The sequence below is a fragment of the Petaurus breviceps genome, unplaced genomic scaffold, assembly GCF_028583685.1.
Source record: "Petaurus breviceps papuanus isolate PSGF00001 unplaced genomic scaffold, PetGlider_PUasm1.0 37, whole genome shotgun sequence".
NCBI lineage: Eukaryota > Metazoa > Chordata > Mammalia > Diprotodontia > Petauridae > Petaurus > Petaurus breviceps.
This window is the reverse complement of record NW_027186296.1, coordinates 62,074,278-62,086,141: the sequence shown is the minus strand read 5'-3', so window position 1 is coordinate 62,086,141 and position 11,864 is coordinate 62,074,278. Positions and strand designations below refer to the sequence as shown.

General features: G+C 39.9%; 1 protein-coding gene across 1 annotated transcript in view; it reads right to left on the bottom strand.

Moving 5' to 3' along the window:
- AGBL1 (AGBL carboxypeptidase 1) overlaps nt 1–11,864 on the bottom strand; it is a 995,991-nt gene that overhangs the window by 807,596 nt on the left and 176,531 nt on the right. Inside the window, exon 7 of the mRNA XM_069098544.1 lies at nt 749–957. Within this exon, the coding sequence (XP_068954645.1) occupies nt 749–957 (209 nt within the window). The remainder of the gene's footprint in view (nt 1–748; nt 958–11,864) is intronic.

Here is an 11,864-nt window from a genome sequence, read left to right as displayed (position 1 = left end):
AAGGGAGGAAAGAAGGAAAGAAACAAAGAGAGGGAGAGGAAGGAAGGAAGGAAGGAAGGAAGGAAGGAAGAAAGAAAGAAAGAAAGAAAGAAAGAAAGAAAGAAAGAAAGAAAGAAAGAAAGAAAGAAAGAAAGAAAGAAAGAAAGAAAGAAAGAAAGGAAGGAAGGAAGAAAGGAAGGAAGAAAGAAAGAACATTTGAATCCATTATCCATTTGGACAGGGGCTAAATTCAAAAGCATCTGGCCAAAGCAGAAATGGTTTTAAAATGTATTTTCAGGCCTTGCCTACTCCATTCTCTGGTCCCTAATGCTCCTGGAATCTAACAGGCTAAACTACATAAATAAGAGCCCTGTACTTGGTAAAACACTTGTATTCAAGTCCTGGTTATACCATTTACTAGCTATGTGATTGTTGGGCATTTAACTACCACAAACAACATTGGGTTTAGAGCTGGAAGGGACCCAGAAAATCACCATCTGAGACTCATAGGAATCAAGTTATTTGTTTGAGGTCACACAGATAATGGCTTACAAATCCAGGTCTTGAACCCAGGTCCTCTGACACTGACTGCATTACTCATCACCTAATACCAAAGAACTGATCAGTTTTCCCATTTGTAAAATGAAGATAAATAATATCTGCATTATACACTTCATGGAAATGCTGAAATTTATAAGAGTTGATATATGTAAACCACTCTGGAATCACAAGTCATTATGTAAACATGAACTCATTTTGCCGTGTTTACCTGAGTGGTAGTAAAAAGAATCTCCATTCCCTGGGCCCCAAGGAAGACTTCTTTGCCAGACTGGATGTTGGTGATGTGCTTGATGCAGAGCAGAAGAGACCTTCGGATTTGGATGAAATCATTGGAGGTATCATGGTTTTGCCAGTCCTGGTGTAGTCTGAGCAATCCATTGAGATAGCCCCTATTCACAGCCCTTCTGCTGTTTGACTCTGAAACCAAGAGAAGACTCTTTCAGTTACACACTCCTCTGAATCAGTGCTGCTAACTAATGCATGAGGATTCAAAAGAGAAGCAGCTTTCTCCCAGTATAGTATATGCCCTAAAAACAAACAAAAAAGTCAGATTCTACATGTTTCAAGGCACAGGGCTCTACTAAGCTCCTTTAATTTGACATTAGCAAATCATGCCTAGCATCACAATAGTTTGTTTGTTTGTTTTTTAATATATATGTAGCCCATTTGTCTGGGACTTTCCTCTTATTCATGGAGATGAAAGCCCCACCCTACATGAAGGACGGAGAAGAGTTGGCAAGAGGCAAGAGCTTCAGTTCTCAGCCAGTCCACCTTGGAGACTCTCCAAGTCAGTCTTCGTCAAGCATAGAATTGACTTGGCTTCCAGTTTCAAGAGAGAAGATGGAAGAGACGAACTCCACTTCAGCTTGCCAAAGGAAAAGACTCTGGGAAGACATGAGAAGAATTGGTAGTCTCCATCATGTCCCCCTAGAGGCTTGCTACTCTAGAGACTTTGGGGAGTTTGTCCTTGGTGTGAGATCCAGGACACTCTGTCTTATTGGAGCTGAGCTACCTTGCTCCCAATGGGAGAACTCTTCCACTCTGTGTTCTCTGGTATATATCCTCCTTTGCATATCTTCCCTGATTTCTGGTCTGCTATGATTTGGATAAATGAAGCGTCTTTGCTATTCTATATGTGTGTTCGTTGTGGAATTAGTCTTAAGTGGCAAAGAGGTCAAGTATTAGATATAGAGCTTGGTGTCTTCCTTCCCCCTAGAAATGGCAAAGCAATCAAAAGTTTGATGGAACTTGATGATATCTCCTAGATGAAAAATATTTAGGGGAACAGATAAAAACACTTCTATCCTGGTACCTGCCTCTCTCTCTGAAGAAAGCAGAGTGATAGCCTCTGGCTGTAAATATCCTGCTTCCCCTCCTGGCAGGAATGAAAGTCTCTCTTGAAAAAGGGAGGGAGAAGAGTCTAGAGATGTCTATTCTGTCTCCCTTTAAGCCACACACAAGGACAGAATCCTCATCACACATGGAGTTTCACTACACAAGTGGGATCCACCATTCCTTTCTCTCTCTATTGATACATATGCATATATATGTATAAGGTACTTACTTTCTCCATCATAATGTAAACCTTTTGTAAGTGGGAATTTTTTGTTATTCATTGTATGTGGTTTCTCAGCACCTATCCCTGTACCTACAACAAAAATGGGGTTTAATAAATGCTTGTGAATTGATTGCTGGTGCCTATCAATCAACCAACAAGCAATTATTAATTTCCTAATATGTGCACTGTTGATAAAAAAGGCCAAAACGTATACATACATATGCATACACATACACACCAAGGTTAAACCATGCCAGATAGAAGAGAGGCTATCCTATTTTTTTTTGGAGGGGGGAAGGCAATGTAATTGGGGTTGACTTGCCCAAAGTCACACAGCTAGTGTGTCAAGGGTCTGAGGCCGAATTTGAATTCATGTCTCCAGGGCCAGTACTCTATTCACTGTGTGCCACCTAGCTGCCCCAGGCTATCCTATTTTTAAAGACCTCTTGGGAAAGCAAATCCGCAATCCCACTCCCTCAAAAACACATTGAATGGTGAATATCCTTCACTGTCAGGAAATGTTTCCTTATGATTAGCCTTTATTCCCTGTGCTGAGCCATAATCCCATTTCCTCATGCTCTGCCTTCACTTGGGACAGCTCCATCAGGAGAGAAGAATCAGAGCACTACAATGAAGGGAAGTTCTATGCTTTCTCCCTTCTGGGAGCCAGATTGCAGAAGTGCACCTAAAAATCAATTTGCAGTCCTCTTTCTTATAAGCTGCAGCTGGGAACCACCTTCAAGAAATTAGGTTCCAATCTGCCATTTTCACAGATACACTTGTAAACAGAGCCCGAACTTTCTGTTTAGTGATAGCAAGCTTGAACCACACAGCTTAATTAGAAATCCCTTCAGAACAAAACAGTGAGAGTCACACCCAGAAACACAAGCTTGGGAGAAAGAGGAATAATATTTCTAGATATATGTGGCAAATGGGAAAGAAGATGCAATAGGAATGGGATACAAAGGTTTCCTGATTTTTTTTTTAAAAAAATGATGATATGAGATTCTGTTCCAGTATTACCAAAAGTTTGATTTAATGTCAAGTCCTCAATATTAGCTGAAAATTCAACATGAAAACTTCTCATATACATTGAATGAAATGTTTTTCTGATATATTCCCTGTCCAATTCTATAAACCACTGACCTTTTGAACAATTGTTAATACCATGAAAACTTTAATCATATGGCATGTCCTCTACCAATTAGATAAGTCTTGTTTGTTGAAACAGTAATGTAATAATAATAATGTCAACATATTTAACTTGGCAGTGCTTTTCTTTCTAAAAGTCCCAAGCACATTTGCCATTTTTAACCCAATATAGGGAGTTCCTGGGAAGGAACTTCTTCTACCAATGCAGCTCAGCACCTTCTCTTTGACGTAGAGCCTTAAAGAGTTCCCTGAAACATTGTGTCTTGTGTCAAGTGACTTGTTCAGGGTCACACCCCAAGTCAGAGACAAGATCTAGATTTAGATTTCTTGACCCTAAGGCCAGTTCTCTAGCCACCCCCACCACCTTGCCTCATATTTATTCCATGACAAATGGATGATGATGATGATGATTGACGACGATGATGACAATGATGTAATCTATCTTTATTCTTCTTTGCTGGATCCTCATCCAGATCATATGCCTCAATTATAGATGTCCTTCAGTGTTCTGTCCTGGTCCCACTTTTCTCCCTCTATACTACTTCAGGTAGTGATTTTATCAGCTCCTATGGATTGAATTACCATTGCTATACTGGTAATCCTCAAATCTATCTGCCCCAGTCTCTCTGCTGACCTCTAGTCTACCATCTCCAATTGCCTTTCAGACATCTCAAACTAGATACCTAGTAGACATCTTTAACTCAACACATCCAAAACTAAAATCATTATCTTTCCCCATAAAGATCCACACTCACCCTCCCTATTACTGCAGAGGGTGACACCAACTCCCAAATACTGAGGCTTACAACTTGGGTGTTATCTTCAACTTCTCATGCTCTGTCACCCCTGTATCCAATCTATTGCCAAGACCTATCAACTCTACCTTAGTATAATCTCTTGAAAATGCCCCTTCTTAACTTTGATACTGTCACCACCCTGGTACAGGTCCTCGTCACTTCACAATCAGACCATTGCAATAGCCTGCTGGTGGTTCTGCCTACATCAAGTCTGTCACCACTCCAATCTATCCTCCATCTATCCACCATAGTTATTTTCCCAAAGTACATCTATGTCCCACATGCATGTGCGCGTGCGCGCACACACACACACACACACACACACACACACACACACACTCAATAAACTCAAGTGCTTTCCTAACACTCCCAGGATCAAGAACCAAATCCTCTATTTGTTGTTCAAAGTCTTTTATAACCTAGCCCTCTCCTACATTTCCACTCTTTCTACAACCTACTTCATGCTCACATGCTCTTTGATCCAAGACACTGGCCTCCTGGCTATTCTATGAACAAGGCACTCCACTTCTCATCTCTGAGCATTTTCCCTGACTGTCCCCCATGTCTGGAAAGCTCTCTCTCCTCCTCTCTCCTTACTGGCTTTTCTGGCTTCTTTTAAGTCTTAATTAAAATCCCATCTTCCATAGGAAGTGTTTTCTAAAACCTTATACTTTTTTCCATAAAGTTTATTTACATATATAGCTGGAGATGATAGTTTTGAAAAAGATAAATTGAAAAATATCAAAAACAGAAATTCAGAATGGAAAAGACAAGATTTAATAGTCGTTTAAGTGAAAAGGAAAAAAAGATGTATTCTTTATTGGTAGTGATTGTGGTGATGTGGCTTTTCCCATGGATTCAGAACTGGAAAGACACCTTAGAGGTCGTAGAGTCCAACATGACCAATTTTTATCCTCAAAGAAGCTGAGGCCCAGAGGAAGACACTAGCCCGAGGTCACACAGCTATCAACAAGCTTCTCAATATGCACTAACACTTTCTTTTACAGAGCTGTGATTTGTTTCAGCAGCTAGGTAGTGCATTAGATAGAGTTCTGGGATTAGTCAAGAGGACCTGAGTTCAAATATGACCTCAGACACTTACAAACTATGTGACCCATGGCTCACTTAACCCTGCCATGTAACCATATTTACCTCAGTTTCCTCATCTATAAAATGAGCTGAAGAAGGAAATGGTATTTTTCACCAAGAAAACCCCAAATAGAGTCACAAAGTATAGGATGCCCCTAAAACAACTGAACAGCAGTGTCTTGATTAAAATGGGGAAATCTAAAGAGGGAAACTTCTCTGCCAATGCAGTTTGGCACCTACAATTTATAGTCTTAGAAGGCTGTCCATGGCACATAGAAGTTAGGTGCCATACCCTAGGTTCCATTACCAATATGTGGGATAGTGGAATTTGAATCTACATCTTCCTGACTCAATAACCAACCCTCTATTTACTGTATCATTGCTATCTCTAAAACAATATGCTACCTGAAAACAAATTATTTTAATGCTAGGCTATATTAATAGAATTACACCATCAGAATAAAGTTAGTAATACTCCCAGCATTCTTCACTATTGAGACCAAATTTAAAATGTTGTATTATATATTGCATAGTTCACTTTATGAACATTGACACACCAGAACCTATTCCAATAAAAATTATATATAAGCTAGAATAGGGAAGGGTCCAAAATCATTTGATAAGGAATAATTGAAAAAAAGGGGTAGTATTTTAGTGAGGAAAAGCAAAATCTTGAAGTAGACGATGTGATAGTTATTTTTAAATGCCCATTCATTCAATCCTTTATAGTATTGTCTTTGCCTTACCACCTTTCCCATGTTCTTTTCATGTACTCTTAAAGATCAGTAATCTCCCAACCACTAAATCCAATGGTCCTTTCTCAGTTCTTATTTATCCGGAATTCTCTGCCACCTTAGTCACTAATGATCATCTCCTCTTTCCTCAAACTCACTCTTCCTTTGGTTTCTTCAATACAGTTATTCCTTCCATACCACAGGAGTTAGGGCTGCAGTGCCCTTGCAATGTGGAAAATCCTCCTAAAATTTTTTGATCCTGCCTTCATACCAATGAAGTCTGAATTTTTTTCTTTTTCTTTTATGGGTTGTTTATAGTAATACTGTAAAATTTGGGTTGATTTTATACAATACTATCCATACATTTTATGCATTTCTAATGTTTCCAAACTTTTTCTGTGTTGTCTGCTGTCCTTGGTGTGTCATATGCAGCTCTTCAAAAAGGTCCATTAATTTCTTGTGCCAACACACAACATATTGAAACTATGAGGGGGAAAGTCACAATGTGGAACGTATAACTATACTACCTTCCTCTGATTTTCCCCCTAATCTCTCTAGGAACTTATATGTTCCCTTCACCAAGTTGTGTTCCCTTCGCCAAGTCTTCTTCCTTTCTCAACCTCCTCAAAGCTGTCATTCCACAGTTCTATCTTCAATTCTTTTTACCTTCTTTTATACAGTGCCTCTCTGTGAGAGTGAATGAAAGCACCTACCTACATGAGGCTATTCAGTGAAAAATAAATGAATCAATGAATGAATGAACAAATAAATAAATAAGGTTGAGAAAAGTCAAAAGAGTAATGACAACAAAGAGATGGGAAGTAGAAGAACTAGGGAATTAGAAGAAGAAAAGGGGGTCAGAGAGTTGGGAGAAACAAGTGACTCCTTGCAGGAGTGAAAAAAATGAATTTATAAAAATTCCTCCCCTCAACTTTAAGGCCCCGAAAAGATATATCATTCTCTGTTAATATACTTCTTTTAAGACTTTCCATGAGACACCCCCCACCTCACCCCACCTCTGCCTTCATTGTCAATTAGGTAATTTCAGAACCTATACACAAATTATCCTCAGTCTACATATATTTTTCTCTTTCTTCTCCTTCCAAATAGTTCCTAGTGCTTTTCCCTTTAAAAAAGGTATAAGGCAGATTGTGGGAGGGGGGAAAGAGCATACACCTGCAGGGTCAGTGGTGTTCCAGGTCACATCTCCCCAGTGGAATACTGATGAGCTGCCTGGCCTGTAAGTTTCTGACAGATTGTTTCTTGGCCAGGATTGATAGGTCAGTCGGGCACTTTTTCTCTCCTGCCTTAATTCCTACATTATCCAAAGCAAAGGCAATTCACACCTATTTTTTCAACTCTTCTGAGGTTCTGGCTAGATGCCTTATGGGGTAACCCCATGGGCTCTAATCTGTTGAGCAAAATTTCTGCTCAGGATCAAAATTCTCTCTGTGGCCATGTAGGTGTAATAGTGTGGAGAAATAACACAGAAACCCAATTCTTTTATTCCAGAGGGGGTTTCTCTTCTTAATATAAATGGGACATTTTTCAGCTTGTTTGTCTAATTCTAACTTGTCAGGCTCTATTGAGCCTTAATTTTTGACCCATTTATGTTCTTGTTTTGCCTTGTTATAACACTTCATTCGGCCATGACCTGAACTGAAAATGATGAGTTTCACTGATCTAGAGTTACTGCATTTGGGGAGGGTTTCAATCCCCTTCATTACCTCTTTTAATTGAATTATTCTTTTGTATCAAAAACATTTCTATCTTTGACTGGCCCTAACTGCAGAGAGCTAGAGTTCGGGCTCTAAGTAAGATTCTAACCTTGCCAGTCTTAGGGGCAAAGATGCCTACCAAAGGTTTTGCACATAGTCAGCAGTTTTATGAACATTTATGAAGGGAAAAACATTTGTGTGGAGATAATAAAGAAAGCAGAGGGAGGGGAGGAGAGAGGATGAGAAAGAGAGCAGGGAAAAGTCTCAGGGGACCCAGGAGCGGTAGGGAAAAGATTTTTTTTTTTGGTTCTTAGAGTAACTACTTGGAGTTTATTAGACTGAGTGTTCCTCTAATGACTTTCAGATATTCCTCACCCTCCCCCCCACACACACACACTTACTTTTTTTGGTAACCAAAAAGAACAACAAAAAAGCCTTAATTGTCTGAGAGTGAAAATCCCTTATCAAATCCCAATGATTTTATTCATGATTTTCTGTTAATCCTCAACCAGCTGTCATGTTTACTAACCTCTGAAATGGCTATAACTCCTTCCCCCTCCCCCCTCTCCAACTCTAAATCAATCTCTTTCTCTGAAAATGGCTTGGGGAGTTTTGTGAAAAGTCAATAAGCATATCAAACCCTACATAAGGAGATTCATCAAACTGAGAAAGATCAAAAGTAAAGGAATGTTTGTAGGAATAAAACAGGGCACCAAGCTCTTATTGGAGTTTTAGGACCTTTGGAAGCAAAAATGTCTAGAGTGAGGCATAGTCAAGTGTAGCATCTGTCATAGCTCAAAGGGGGGGGGGAGGTGTTAGGTGGGGCCAGAAGTAGTCCTAAGGAGCAGACAGGTATTTCAAAGCTGTGTTCTTCCCTTTCACCTCTCACACCCACCCCCATTTCCCTGTCAACATGACTATTTGAGTTGTCTGGGTTGCTCTTGAAAAGAGTCCACTCCTCTCTATTCCCCACAGTAAAAGGGGGCATGTGCTCAAATGTAAAGTAAGGGAGAATTTGTCCTAGACTAGTCTACCTCTCCCTCCTCCTCCTCAATTCTGTACCTGCCCAAACCTCATCACATTCCTCCAAGGTATAGCTCTCAGCTAGCTGTCAGTTTAGAAAGTGATGTGACAAAAGGACTCTTGCTGAAGTGTTTGTTAGTTGAACTTAAAGTGCTACCTTTCCCAAGAGTGTTTGCATTTCATCTAAGGACCTTTGAGGACCTCAAAGTTTTCAAGATGAATACATCTCTAATGATAGAATTCTGGGCCCTAGGACAAGTTGATAGTTAAGGGCATATCCCAGGTCCCCTTAAATCACATTTCACAAGCAAGAATCTATTCAGATGACAAAGGAAAAGAATGATTTTTCTATATAGCATGTCCCTTCTCGTATCACAGAATACCAAAATACTAGAGCTGGAAGGAAATTTAGAGGTCATCTAATATAAAATTATTTTACAGAGGAGACCTACAAAAATGAAGTTGAATCACCTATCCTATTATGAATGTTTTTGGTGAATTCAATTTAATGTATGAGGATATGGTCACTGGAGAGATCAGAATCAGACAAGAATTGAACAGAGCTTTGGAGAGGTCAAGTAAGGTCAATTCAATTTGACAAAAATTTAAGTGTCATAATAGCCATTTACATAGAACTTTAAATATATTACTCATTTGATCCCCTAACACCTCTGTGAGGTACATGCTATTGTTATCCCTATTTTATACATGAGAAAATTAGGGCACACATAGACTAAATGACCTGCCCAGGGTCATACTGCAAGTAAGTTTCTATGATAAGGATTCAAACTCCCATCTTCCTGACTCCAAATATAGTATATTATGACAATTGGTTGCCTGCCATGTTGAAGGTACTACGCTAGACACTGGACATATAAAGGCAAAAACAAAAGGTCTTTCCCTTCAAAGGGGTTACATCCTATTGGATGAATACAACATGTATGCAGAGAAGTAAATACAAAATGTACAAAGAAATGCAAAAATAATTTCAAAAAGGAAAGAAAATAGTAACTTGAGCAGGGGTGGGGATCAAGAAAGACTTGCCAAAGAGGTTATATTTTGAAGAAAGGGAGGGATTCCATGAGATGAGTCGAGGAAGGAGAATGTTCTAGACCTAGGAGGCTATTTTCAAAAAGGCACAACTGGGAGGAGATGGAATGTTTTGTATGGCCAATATGTGGTGGGACAGTTTGGAGAAGGAATATCAGGGTCTGGGATTGCAAACGGAATATTCTAATCCTTTGCCCCATTTAAATTAGCCTAGTTTTTCATTAAAAAGTATTGATACTCGAGTGATTAAAGGAGCTAAAGGCTCAGACCGCTGATATCACTTCCTCATCACCTGAGTAAAAAGCAGCTACAAGAAGCTCCAGGGGCACCCTCATACTTGGCTGGTGGAACGTTATGGGTTACTCTGCTCATCTGAATCAGCTCAAGGCATCTTCAATACTCATCCTTGTTGAGCATTTTTCTCTTGCTATTTCAGAGTAAATCTCTTTTCTGTTAACTGTATTGCTCTCTCATTTTGTTGAAATCTTGAATCTAAAATACCAGATGACTCACCTGAGTCATGCCCAGCCTAAAAAGGGGGATTTTATGGTGAACAATCTCCACTACCATAGCTATATACACCAAAATGAAGGAAATTCTAATGCAGCTGTACTCTATCTGGTCAGGGGTCAGATGGAGTACTGTACTTCTTTCTGAGTCAGTCAATCAGTGATTAAACATTTAATAAGTGCCTATGCAGAAACTGGACAGTCACTTGCTAAGGACTGTTTAAAAGGGATTCCTATCTCAGGTAGAGTTGAACTACAAAACTCTAGGTGTCTCTTCTAATCCCAACATTCTGTGGATCAAGAACACCTCACTCTTCTAGCCCTGACCTACTACCTGCTGCACCCCGCCCTTCACTTCCCAGCCCAGCCCTGCCCTCCCCTGCTCCACCCCACCCTTCCCTTCCCTTCCCAGCACTGCCCTTCCCTCCCCTGCCCTGCTCCACCCCGCCCTTCACTTCCCTGCCCTAGATACTCATAAAGGCTGTCTAGTAAGGCAGAAAAGAGTTGTGATCTGCATCACTGGATAAAGTACCCACAGCCAATGAAATCACTAGCCCTTGAAGTATTCAAGTAGTAAATATACTCGGTAGCCCTGTATAAAAATGACTTATAAACTTCATATGTCTTTGTTGAAAGTCACACGCTGCCCAGTGCTAGCCTTGAAAAAAAAAATGTATAATAAGCAGGGTTTAAAAAAAAATTTGTCCCCTGCCTCATCTATTCTCTCATTCATATACCCAGTACTTTCATGCTGCTTCCCAGATGTCTTACCAGGGCTGGGGAGTCTGTAGCCTCAAGGCCACATGTGGCCCTCTGGGGCTTCACGCAGGGCTCTCTGACTGAATCCAATCCCAAGGATTCATTCTGTAAATTTTGGATTGTCAAAAGGTCATACTTGAGGACCTCACATGTGACCTCTAGGTCACAGGTTCCCCACCCCTGTCTCTTTGTCACCTTTGGAATCCTTCCCAGTCTTTCCTCCAAATTTTATTGACCACCTTCAGCCTTCAGAGTTTACCTGACCTGTATTCTAATCTTTTGTGACTTTATAAGATTAAGTTGATAAATTAAATTAAGGTGTTAATCATAGACAATGGATTAATACTGATTTACTCTTCCTCCATTATGGAATGATTTGTGAGAGTTTCAGTCAGTTACTTGCCCAAAATAGTTTTTTCACTTACTAGTTATCTAATCATATTCAAATATTATCAGCTGTGCACAATTTAAGGGCCTACTATGTGCTAAGCATTTGCAATACTTGAAGGCAAAATTAAAAGGCTCCTATATTCAAGAAACCTACATTTAGTGATAGTGATTTAGTTATATATATATGTAGATAAGTAAATACAAAACCATTTGTGGAGGAAGAGGCAGTGCAGGCAAGTGGCACAACCTGTGCAAAGGTACAGCAGGCAAAAATGTCATAAACAAGTCTTACGTAATTAGGCTATCTGTGTAATGGAAAGAATACCAGTGATCCCAGAGTCTCTGTCCTGTGACCTTTTCCCTGTAGACTATTGGTGACCTCATTAACTCCCATGGGTTCAATGATCCTCTCTATGCTGATGCTTCCCAGCTCTATGAATATTGTCCTATACATTCTCTCTCTGTGTCTCTCTGTCTCTGTCTCTCTGTCTCTGTCTGTCTCTCTCTCTGTCTCTCTCTCTCTGTCTCTCTCTCTGTCTCTCTCT